Below are 13,767 nucleotides of genomic sequence, written 5' to 3'. Positions count from 1 at the left end.
TCAAAATTGATATCGGTCAGTCATCTACGCCTTCTGCTCCAAACAGAATAATTATATGTAAGATATATCGAATATTTTAATGAAGATAGTAATTTTGCCTGTTACAATAAAGAACGAACAAGAACATTAAATTGCTCATATCTCCAAAATATGTTTCTGTGGCATATCATTGTCTTGCAATAACCCCTTCATTTGTAATAATCTAAGAAGCATACATCGTAAAAAAACCTTGAAAAAAGATGTACTGAATGGGACTTGAATCTATACCAATACAATAATTCATCAGCAGAATGTAGAACTATTCCAACTCACATTTGAAATATTTTAGAAGGGAGTTTTTTGAAACAACCTACTTAAATTATTTATTATTTGTATAAATAAATGTATACATCATATTTTAGTAGGACTATTGATTAAATTAATGATGCCTAAATGTGTCTGTATAAATAATAAATGACTTAAAAAAGATGTTTCAAAAAACACTTAAAACACTGTAAAATATTTCAAACTTTGTGAGTTGGAATAGCTTTGTATTCAGCTGACGCATTGTTATCCATACAGAAAACTCACGAGTAGACAATATTTAAACTATTATTTAAAAATAATTTTGACTCTCTCCAATACACATGCTTCTAAGGTTGCTCCAAAACATGTATGTTTCATAGAGAATGTTACATTCTTAAATATTTTTTTAATACTCCATTGAAAAAAATAATAATAATTACAAATTAATAATTTAAGTATCTTTGTATTTTCAAAATGACTTATTTTGTGTGTGTATTAAAGAAGAAGGTAACATAATAAGTTGTGAATATATTTTACCTTTTTAATTAGGATATAAATATTAATAACAGTATTATTTTAATGGTAAGAGTATCGTACAGAGGTCTAAAGTAAATAATTTTAGGTAAGTTAAGAATGATTTAAATCTTCTTCGTTCAAAATAGACGCATTATCTACCCATTTAAAAAAAAAATATAATAACCACGGTAATAGCACACTTTCAAAATTATTCTATTGTAAACACACGCATGATAATAATATAGGTATATCATCATAAGTCGGGATTAATTTACTGCTGAATGAATGCCTCTATTAGCTCCCTAGTTGTTGGCCGCCATGTATATATATATATATATATATATATATATATGTATGAAATAGGTATAATCATATGGCGATACTAAAAAATAAATAAGTACTTAAAACATTTTATTCAAAAATAAAACACATTGCCAAACAAAATCGCAGTATATCACAATTTTATAAATGTCTTCTAATAATGGAGTTGAATATTTTTGAACCTTCTGATTTTGATAGCAAAAAAGTGTATAGGGACATATACTTAATTAATATAATATTATAATCTTATTAATTAATTTTAATAAAACGCTAATTTTATCGTACTAATTCCACTTTTATTAATGAATATCTGAACCGGTTTCATCCGCCTCGGAGGGAAAATAATAATACAATGCATTTCCATCATGAATTGACAGTTAACAAAATAAAAGAAATTTAATACATATTTTACTGTACATTATAGTTTTTGAAAAACTACAAATTTTTCTATTTATATATAATTTTTCTCGATAATTTCATTCCCTCAATGTTTATTTTTAAATCATGAAATGACCCTAAAAGCTTGATTTTCGATTATTATACGGCACTTTAGCATTAATTATTTATCTTGCCAGAAATTATGTGACATTTGGGATATCATTTTGAATAAATAAAAAATTCTAATTGCAAATATTGCAACAATATACTCCTTTTTACAGTTTGCTTAATAAAATAGTTTTCATGGATCAACGCATTACTACACAAGGTTGAGCTAGTTATGTAAAAATAGTTCGTGATTGATATTGAAAATATCATCAATATGATGTATTAAAATATAAAGATATATTATATATCGTCTAATGCATCTTCGTCTCACAACATTAAAATATTATCTTTCAATATTATAATCACAATGACGACATATAACGCATTATTAACTTTGATCATGTGTAAATAATAGCATTTGACATATAGATTTATTCTCACCTCTGATCGCTCCATCCGCTTCCGGCGGTAGCAGACTGCCACCTCCTCCCTCCTCCACTATCATCTCCCCTGTTTCCGCCATACTGCCAGCTGGCCGCGTACCCTCGATCGTACCCCTGACCCCATCCGGAAGTTGCCCCTGCGTCAGGCCTTCCCGAAGCGAAGTAATAACCTCTTCCGCCGTTATCGAACCCCGACGTTCCCCGGTTTGTCTCGTCCCACGGTCTAAACCCCCCTCGACTTCCATATCTATCATCTTCTTTTCTATTATCGTATCCTGATCCTCTATCATACCGATCATCGTATCTGCTACCCCCTCTATCATCATACCGATTGTCGTATCTATCTGGTTGTTCATATCTTGTATCTGGTCTATTATAGTCTCTGTCTGATTGAGGTCGCCTTCTGTCATCGTAACTAGGTTTTCTGTTTCCATATCGGTCAAAACTCTGCCATCCACCATCTCTATCTCTGTCATCAGGGTATTGAGGTCTTGTTTCATATCTGTCTTCAGGGTAATAAGGTCGTCCTCCATATCTGTCTTCGTTGTATACAGGTCTTCTATCATATCGGTCTTCTGTCGGCCGTCGGTTGTCATAACCATTTCCCCTATCATTATCTCGGTCATACGTATTGGGGCGGTAATAATCTCTATCTCTATCGCGATCACGATTTCCTCCACGATTTTGGTCTCTATCATCATATCGGTCTCGGTCACGGTTGCCACCACCTCTTCTGTCATCATCGTATTTAGTATCGTATCTTGTATCCTGTCCACCTGGTTTTATCCAATGTTTATCGTCGTTGATTCCTGGACCACTTTTGTTTCTATCATTTTCAGAAGGTCTCCCATAAGACCCTTGATATCTGTCATCATTCCTGTTATTATACCCTTTGTCATCATTTCTGTTATTGTATCCTTTGTCATCATTTTTATTATTGTACCTTTTATCGTCGTAACCTTTGTCTTTATTTGGATCGCGATTACTACTATCAGGTGGATGTGTGGGTCTGTTATAACCATTTGTCTTATCTCTTACTGAATCATCAGGATACCTATCTTTGTCATACCTGTTTCTATCATCGTATGAATTTCTATCATCGTATCGATTTCTGTCATCATATCTATCATCACTTCGTCTCGGCGGCCAATCATCACATCTATTACTACACCGTTGATTATTCGACCTCGAGTTTCTCTGAACGATTGCTGACTGGTCAACAGCACCATATCTAGTTAATGCTAGAGTTTCTTCTCTTGTTTTTCTATATAATGATGGTGTAAGTGTAGTTACAGTTGTAGTTTCAAGCGGAACAGGTATGAACGTAGCCGCAAATGTCAAATCCAATAAAACGACAATTAGAATGGCGACCGCAGGTGCTGATTTTGGTGACGTCATCTGAAAAATAATCATTCAAGTTGAATAAAGTAATAAGCAGAATGCATGACATAATGTGTCAATTAATATTTTGTTATATATTTTACAAAATATACTGAAAATAACTTTTTAAAGAACTAACAAAAATGGTAACCAAGAAATCAGAATGTTTAATATTTCTAAGCTAAGTGAATCGAAATTATAGTTATTAGAATTAATATATTTTACATATTATTAAATGTTAAAAGTGCCCGCAGTATCAGATTGAATTATAAAGTCGTATGTCATGGGTTTGAATCTCGGGTGTGACAAAATTACAAGTTGTTTTTAAAATGTATATATCCAGAGTATGGTCCTAATAAGTTGAGCATGTGACTAACATCCATTTCTTCCATAACAAAAATCTGTGACGAAACATATTATTAACATGGCCAAAATCCACATTGTAGAGCCAATAAAAAACGATAAATTAATCGTAAATACGTCATCAATAAGGATTTTTTTTATTGCTCGTTGCACAATATCGACTAAGTTAGATCATATAAAGTTTACGCATTTATATTGAACTCTGAATAAATCTGATATATTGCATTATAACTAGTTTACCTACTGAATTCAAAATTTATTGGTACACACGCATAAAAGCTTTAAAAGTTTAAAGATTGATATAAATAAAGCTTAAGCAATTATTAAATATATTATTAAAGTTAGTAATACGACTTATTAATTAATTTTTCTATGGGTGCTAATTCACCTGTAGCTATATGTTTTGAAGATACAATACAATAATATACGATAAAAAACACAAAATGATACCGTCTACTTATAGGCCTACACTAATTAATCTGAGTATTTTTAATTTAATGTTATAATGGGTGTAAAAACAACAGTGGCGAAGGGTGACTTTTGGAAACAGGTAGGCTGTGGAGAAAGCACACTTGTTAGATGTATTTACGGGAAATAAGAAGATAATCCGACATAACTACTGATGAATAGGTAGGTACACAAGAACCGATGAAATTTCAAAAGCTCACTGATGGTATAAAATTAAGCAATTAATTTGAATTATGTATTTTCTTAAATATAAACGCAAGATACGCTCAAAATATATTGAAAATATCCGTTGTTGTGCATCTGTTCCATAACAATTTATAATTTAACCCGTAAACTAGACATTTTAAAATACTTCTATATTTAAAACACAGACTTAGATACAATATCAGATTTCAACTTACATAATTGGCTGAATAAATTGTCTTAGTCTATGAATAAAGTAACTGACAAATAAAAATCATAAGATAAATTATTTATTATTTTGAATAAATGTGCCCTTACGTAAAATGAAAGCGCTCCTTAAATAGCTTATCAATTTATATGGGCCGCCGCAGACGTCTTGAAATTATGAGAAACAAACTACATATAAAATAAGTTTTCGATTCACGCGAACGTAATCCATACAATATGTGAAGCGAAACGAGATGTCGCTTATTTTTTTAAACCTTCTAGACATGCCATAAATGGTGCTTATTGAAATAGTGGAAAAGATCGTAAAATTATTATGACAATTATACGATAGGTGTCGTTGGGCATATTGAATATATTATTATGTCATTATATTATTTAATATGTCAATATAAAATTAAAAAATATATTTTTCTTAAGAAGGTAGGCTTTAAATAATCGCCTAGTATGGAGTCTTCGCCACTGAAAAACAGTTATAAGTATATAAGTCTTCAGCCGAATGCAGTACTATTCCAACTAACATTTGAAATATTTCACAGAAGAGTTCGCTGAAACAGCCTACTTCAGTTATGTATTATTTTTTTCATCAATAATCTTGCTAAATATGGTGCATCACTTATCTATACAAATAATAAATAATATAAATAGTTATTTCACAGAACTATCTTGTAAAATATTTCAAACGCTTGTTAGAATAGTTTTGCATTCAGCTGACTAGTAAGTGTTAGAAATGCACAAATAAATATAATTCGATAAATGTGGCGTAACGCGAACAAGTTGGAAGTAACCAGCATATTAGACGATTTATTTTTCTACTATTTATGCTCTATGTGGCTCACATTGTGTCCTTACAATTTTAGTAATGATTTCCCAGAATTATTACCCACTGAGTGTTAATGTATACCAGACTATCTTTCCACGTGAAGGGTATAGAACTATAGGGTAAATATATTAAATATGTAGGTACTCTTGTATCAAAAGTAATAATATAGAATCGATAAAACAGTCATCTGTTTACTTAATAATAGCATTGTGAATAAGTTTGACTCATATATTTTATGAACAGCCAGGGGGGATTTTTGTGCAGTGGTGCAACCATTATTGTATCAATAATTTGAAATAGATTCTTCTATAATAATTATAAAAAATAACAACCCGAAAGAGTGATTAACCAATAATCAAAAAGAAATAATACATGTGATAGTGGAACTAGCACAAGCTATAATATACATTTATCAAAGAATTGCGATATATTAAATTTATATCACACTAGTTTAATTTTAAATGAAATGAAAATATATTTTCATTACTTACTTGAAATCGTAAGCTATATCTTGCATATGATTCAAAACTACATTCGGTTTTAGTCATATGCCAATTACCTATCCAAATTATCTCTAAATAGTACGATATAAAGTAGTGGTATACTGTCAAACAAGAACTTCTTGTCCACGTGTTCAAACTGTAAACAAACTAATAATCTCCTCCAGTGCAGCCAATCGCACTTCCGTTTTCAATTAAGAAACGCTCCAAATTTTTTGTTTAAATTTACGTTCCCATGGTGTAAAGATGTCAATTTATGTAATTTAAAGTTTTTAATAATGAAAATATGTCTTAATCCTTTCTATGCCGCAATTAGTTAATTGATAGTAATTAACATAAGAATTGGTGTAATTAGGGCGTCCAAAGACGCTTTGGGAACTTAACCGGTTAATACGATCAGGAGTGATGTTAGCATTATTATTAGTACATTTTTGGTGTATTGCAAAGAAGAAAAGGAGTCACATCTAAAAGAAAACCTGATACATTATTTAAATACGCCTCTATCACGCGTTGCCACCATAACAGATACGTCTCTAGAAGTCTTCTACATGCGAATACAACAATTTCTGTTATCGCGGATTTCTTGTTGTCGGACAATACAATCATTATGACACTTATGGCTACTTTCCTTTATTAAAAATTACGATACTTATATTATTTTGTTATTATTTTATCTAAACCCAATAAAATTGCACAGCATGTGATATTTTTTATATAGTATACTGGTATAAAGCACAGAACAATTAATTTTAGGGACTACACTATGTAAATAAACGCTTCTCTGCGATAATAACTTTAACGATCACTTTGATCTTTCTTTGCACTTAATCTTTAAAGTAGTGGTATTATTAATAATGATAAATGCCATAATATAGTTAAATTCAATTCTTGTGAATACTATTAGTTAATTACAATAATACATATATTATAGATACTATTATTATTTTTAAATTAAATTTATCCAAGAGTTTAATCCCGTTTAATCAGCTTAAAGTTCCCATAGCTAAAATAATAGAAAATGCACAAAGTAATCGTCAATTGGGTTTACATTTTACACTTTACTGGTTTACTGATCGATATGACGCCACTGGTCGAGTGCAGTAAAGTTTTCCGCGTTTACTATTATATGAATGGGTCCGTAAATAACAAACAAAATACTCTTTGAAAATAGATGCACTTGAAAGGTATTACTAGCTGGATGTATTCTGCTAACTGAACATTGTTTTTTACATTCAACAGTTTATAAATGCACCATAAATGACGATAAATCACAGGGCTAATTGCAATTAAAAGAGATTTTAATTGTGCTAACTTACCGAGAAACGTTCGCTACTTTGCTTTGTTCAAAGGCACTCGTTAATTTAGATTGTATCAAAATGGCTTCCACACGATACAGTAAAGTTATATATAAATAGTAATATTTTAAAAGTAATACAATCGATACATATATATTATTATGCTTTCAAATGACGCCATTCAAATATTTTATAATACATAAGTATGGAGAGATATTGAAGAATAGCTGCTGCTGCTGGCTTGATATTTTGTAATATTTCGTGATTATTTTTGGTCCTAATTCCTTAATTCCTTTCTATTAGACTATTTTGCATTACTTCAGCTCAAGAAATTATATACGTAAAAAATCAACCAGTGAAATCTGTACTTTTAATTTGAATTAAATATTTCTTTGTCTCCTTTTGCCACCAAAATATATTAATAATTAATATAATCTTTTTTCCATCGAGACCTCATAATCGAAGATCGTAATTTGTGCCAAATCCTATATCAATGTCAAACTTGTAGTATTCTTGACTTGGTTTGTCCATCTAGAGTATCTAGACTCTACTACCATATAGAGCTAGAAAAAGCACTTTTTCCACCATCTCTAATTGATAATATACTGTCTGTGGGTTACCTGATAAAAATGAAGAGTCTGACAAAAGTAGACCATAAAGAGCCTGTTTTGAAATTTGAAAGAATTGTTAAGTTGTTTAGCCAGCCAAGAGATTCTAAGTATTCTCCTTTGGAAGAGCATTTTAAATGCTCCAAGTCTATGTTTTATAATATGTTCTCTTATTTTTACAGTCTAAATCTTGGAGGCTTATAATATAAACAAATAGGAAAACAAGAGTTCTTCCCAGATGTTTTTTTATTAGTTTCGTGTACGTGGTGTTTTTGATATTGCAAATTAGTTATAGTTTCGATATAAAATTTTTTCCATTGAACTGTAGCATGAAGTTAAAATATTAATACTAGCAAATTTACGTGTAAAATGACCATACAACCGACAAGAGGTGCAATTTTCAGTCATTTAACGTGTCATATTAGTGCGCTTGCCGGTTCAACGTTTCAAATTAGTATCGTAATAAATTTTCAAACTCGAACCGTTCCGTTTCAGCTTTACACACAACGCTATGTGTGAGTTATAAAGAACATATAATGAAAATTTGCCAAACGGTATTGTTTGAAAGTATTTTAATTTAAAATTTAGCTCGGTTTAATTAGAAGCACTCCTGGCGTTTCGCTTTAAGATTAAAAATAAAATTTTCATCATAATTTACACAACAGAGGCTGAAGCAATTAAATACTATAGAGAAATTGCAAATAGCTTATTGCATACGACATAATATATCGAGTGTTGAGTTTATTATTTATTTCACTTTATTGAAGTTGCCTGTCAATTGTTTAAAGAAAGATTTATAATATTAATTAATATCAAGCAATACGCAATACTTAATCTACACAATTTAATAACGAAAAGAACCGATTTCAACCGATCTGATAGAATATTCTCTATAATATATCTATAATTATTAATATTTCAACAGAAATTTTCTTTTAATATTAAATATGTTTAATGTCAATTAAAAATATCCTATTGAGGCGGACGAAAATTGTTTTGATATTATGTAAAATATGTATCACATAATATTGTAAGTTATTTTGATTAATCTGAGTAGATGCCGCAGAGTACAGAGAGTCACACTGGTCGGTGTAAAGATTGACAGTGTAGAGTGATCGTGGTGAGCTCGAGCTCAGACCGAGCCGCGATCTGGTAGCGACGACTACCGATCTACTATCAAGCAGATGACTGTGTCGAGTGACGGTCTCGAGATGAGTAGTGGCGAATTATGGAGCGTCCTCGCTATTTATAGTGTGTCACCCTTGTAATGCTGAGTGGTATGATTGCTACATATGTAATATATATTATATACTATAAATATTATTGAAAGTAAAGAGCGTCAACAAAAAATACTCAAAACAATACGACATAGTACAAAATTCTTTTTAATTAAATTTCTATCAAGTGTCCTCTCATGATTTTATTAATTGATATATTAATTTATTCTTTGTTAACTCATTTTGGCATCTTCTATTATATCGTACCTCATAGATAACATGTTTTTCAAAATCTAATCCTAAACCATTATGCTCTATAATAGCATATGGATTCTTCATAATATATATGTATCTTAACAGACTTTGTCGACTTGAGACTAAAGAGAAAGAAGAGAATATAGTTTCCAGATAGAAATGTAAAAAAATATTTGTCATCGATATACTTTTTGAGATAATGGATGGTAAACATAAAGTTTATATACGTCGTTTTTTTGTGCATGTAGTGATGAACGAGCTTGCAATCGGAGGCACTGTTTTTCCCCACAAAGACATTCACAAATATACGTGGACGTCTCCTGATGGACGCACGAGGACGCAGATTGACCACTTCTTATACAGCTTGAAGCACCGAAAGGAACTTCTCGACGTGCGTACTTACAGAGGCGCCGATATCCATAGCGATCATGAGTTACTTATTGGAAACATCCGAGTAAAACTCAGTCGCCAGGCGAGGCCTCCAAAGTGCGAACGAATTGACGTTGAGAAGCTCCGACGCCGAAGAATTCGGACCGACTTCGAAACTGCTGTACGAGATAGTGTAGATCGTATCTACGAGCGGCACAAATCTGAATCCGACCTCATTGAGGCGGACTGGAGCCTCATAAAGAGTGCGATTGTGTCGTCGGCTCGTACCGTCCTTGGTACCAGAAGGAGTGAGCAGCCAAAGTGGATATCTGACGAAACGTGGGTTGAAATTGGTGAACGAGCCAGGCTGAAAGCCCTGAGAGACGAGGAGAGAGACCCCGACCGAACCGAGAACCGCCGGACTGACTACCAGACCCAAGACAGGGTAGTCAAACGATCCGTGCGGTTGGACAAGCGCAATTTTATGAACCGGCAAATTGAAGCGGCAGAGGAGGCAGCAAGCAGAAATGACACCAGGAAACTCTTCCGAATCACCCGTGAAGTCTGCGGCAGGCGACCACCAACTCCCGGAGCCATTCGTGGTCCCAGTGAAGCAATAGAGTCTGACGCAGAATGCGTCAAGAAGATTTGGAAGAATCATTTCTGCGGAGTGCTGAACCGCCCACCCCCCTTGGATCCCTTTGACATATCTGCGGAAGCTTTACTTTTGGACATTCCCCGAGCGACCGACATTTCCGATTGCCCGCCCACGCACACCGAGATAAAATCGGCTGTGAAAAGGCTCAAGAACGGAAAGGCACCGGGGGGAGACGGGATTCATCCTGAATTCCTCAAGTACAGCTTGAGCGCAATCCTGCACCCTATGTTTCATCTGATGACAAAGGTGTGGGAAGAAGAGCGCTGCCCAAGGGACTGGGTGAACGGTGAAATCATCACACTTCTTAAAAAAGGTGACCCTCTAAGCTGCGACAATTACCGAGGCATTACGCTACTCAGTGTTCCGGGAAAGATTTTGGCAAACATCATTTTGATGAGAATAAGGGACCCAATAATGCACGTCCTCAGGAAAAACCAAGCCGGGTTTCTACCTGGTCGAGCGTGTGCAGACCAAATCCACAACCTTCGATGTCTTCTCCAGCAGAGCCATGAGTTGAACAGTCCGATGGCCTGCTGTTTTGTGGATTATGAGAAGGCTTTCGACAGTCCGCACCGCCCCTCCCTCTGGATGATACTGGGAGCATACGGGATCCCTCCCAAGATCATTGCCATAATCAAAAGCCTGCACGAGAATAGCGAATGCTGTGTCAGAATTGGAGACACTATCACGGAATGGTTCGGGGTCACGACCGGAGTCAGACAGGGTTGTGTCCTTGCACCGTTTCTCTTTATCATTCTCTTTGACTTCATACTACGGAAGTCAATACCACCCGACCGAGGCATACCTGTTACCCCCACGGTGAAGCTATGCGACCTGGAATACGCCGATGATGCTGTCCTATTCGACAACTCAATCAAGGGCATTCAAGAGACAATCGACAGGTTGCATAACAACTCCTCTCGCGTTGGTTTGAAAATCAACGCGAAGAAAACCAACGTCTTGTGCAATAGCACCTGTCCTGATCCAGATTTCTCTCTGATTAGCGATGGACAGAGCATCGAGAGCGTCGACAGCTTCAAGTACCTGGGGGTACACATCACGGGAGATGGCATTTTGCAGAAAGAGCTCGCTATCCGAATGGGAATGGCTGGAGCAACATTCAACTCGATGCGAAATGTCTGGGACTCACGATTGTACTCGGTCAAAACCAAATGCCGCCTATTCGACGCTTGCATTCTGACGGTGCTGCTTTACGGTAGCGAATCATGGCACCTTACGAAGGCTCAGAGCAACCGTATACTGAGCTTCGAAAACAGATGTTTGCGACGAATACTGGGTGTGCGGTGGTATGACTTTAGGAGCAACGAGGAGATAAGAGAACGTACCAAGCAGCCTCTCATCACGCTGAAAGTGAAGAGGCGACGTTGGACCTGGCTCGGCCACGTGCTGCGGATGCCAGAAGAGAACTTTAACCTGGCTTGCCTGTTCTTCAAGCCGACCGGATTCCGGCGTCCTGGAAGGCCGCTAAATACAATCTACAGAGTGTATACGGCGGAGCTACGGGATGCTGGTTTGACCTGGAACGAAGCAAGAAGACTGGCGAGCGACAGGGATTCTTGGAGGCGCCGCGTGGTGTCCATATGCTCCAGTTAAGGGGCGGATATGGGCAAAGAAGAAGAAGTGATGTGAAAATAGGGGCTTTTTCTGGGGGTCGAGACGGGTGCTGAAGGTGATCAAAAGGTAGAACGCAGAGAACTCTAATCGATAGCAATAATTTAAAATGCTCGCTGGAACCCCACTATAAATTATTATAAAACAATGAGTAACATTGCATAGTGGAGAAATTTTAAATTGCTTAATTTCTTACGAAATACCATTAATTGATTTATTTCTCTGCATTTTGAGGGATACAAACAATAAAATGTTGACTAAGTACTATACAAAATAATATTTGTCAATCTTACTACTTAGCATTACATGAATGACACACTTTAATATGTAGATTTTGTTGTTAAGTTCCTCAATCATAACTAGATTAGTAATGTTTATTTTGATTGCTATTTACGACAATATCTATTGTAATATTTATTATGTGCTGCATTAATATAAATAAGAATGACAATCTATGAATCCTCACTAAACTCATCGAGTCCGTCACGAGACGTACTACTATTGTCATAAGTCCTTCACTCGACATAGTAATCTTTTGACCATTTCGATCTCACCAGTACATCATTATCGACGATTATAATCTCACGTTATCATTCTTATTATTGTATTCAGTGTATTCTTGTATCAACCAATGAAATCTCATCTCAATAACCAAGCAACAACGACCTTCTATCACCTCCACCTTCATAAATATGAAAACACCCATGGAGAGGTCTATCAAAAATTGTCTGAGATGCGCACGTCTAATGTAAGGGTAGCAAAAACCCATAACTAATTAATTTGCAATTTTCATAAATTACAAAACTTTTCTCAATTCTATTACTTAACAGAAAATTTTTACATTTTCTACAGTTTGAAATGCAAAATGGTCGCTAAATAAAGCATAAATCTAGAAAAATTGGAAACGAATAAATTCAAGTAGGTTTTAAATTACGCGAAAAAGCTTTCAGAGCTTTTGCTAATTAGTGAAATTGACAAGTAGTGCGCACTGGTTTATATAGAAATTACTTTCTAGGTAACAAGAACTCACAAAAGAATAAATTTTAGTTTAAAAGCTAAAAATTATTTTTATTAGAATTTCTGAGTAATTATCACTGATAATAAATTATATTTATTACTAAGAATTTATAAGCTAATATTTTTTTTAAATATCTGCAGAATAAAATTGAAGTACTATACCAATTTATTGTTTATTTAAAATTATGAGATCTAATCTAAATCTGAGATATGATTATCTTTACTTTATTAGACTATACTTTATTAGATGAGATATGATTATCGGAGATAGGCCGGATAGAGATATTTTTCTATATTTATTATTCAATATTAATAATAATATATGCAGTATTTTAAAATATTAGATTACATGATAATAACAGTTTCTTATACAAAAATGCAAGAATGTCATGTCAAAAAAAATATAACTTCTAACTCCTGCTATAATAAGTCATGTTAGTAATATCATTTTATTAGATTTATATTAGAAAACTGATAACCTTCATAAGCAAAATTTAAAAGAGAAAATTAGAAATGATAAGCATATTTTTTCATAGACAAATAATAAGAATAGTGGGTTCGAATTTCACTCTGTCCAAAATTTATTTAAGGATGTTTTTCTAATTGGTATGTTTTGTCATTTATATAATATTTTAATACGGTTTTCATGAAAGTTATATTAAATAAACATATAAATGGGAAATGACAACATATCTAAGATATTTTGGTACTGTTCGGTTAAAG

General features: G+C 33.8%; 1 protein-coding gene across 1 annotated transcript in view; it reads right to left on the bottom strand.

Annotated features, from left to right (window-relative positions):
* The window catches only part of LOC147079094 (uncharacterized), a 44,718-nt gene that overhangs the window by 21,488 nt on the left and 9,463 nt on the right, over window positions 1-13,767 (bottom strand). The window contains exon 2 of the mRNA XM_085953419.1: window positions 2,050-3,449. Within this exon, the coding sequence (XP_085809545.1) occupies window positions 2,050-3,449 (1,400 nt within the window). The remainder of the gene's footprint in view (window positions 1-2,049; window positions 3,450-13,767) is intronic.

This window comes from Rhyacophila brunnea, unplaced genomic scaffold, assembly GCF_057557595.1.
Source record: "Rhyacophila brunnea isolate RB1 unplaced genomic scaffold, BYU_Rbru_1.0 scaffold_10, whole genome shotgun sequence".
Taxonomy (NCBI): Eukaryota; Metazoa; Arthropoda; class Insecta; order Trichoptera; family Rhyacophilidae; genus Rhyacophila; species Rhyacophila brunnea.
Note: the sequence above shows the minus strand (reverse complement) of the source record. Positions and strands in the feature narration are given on the sequence as shown.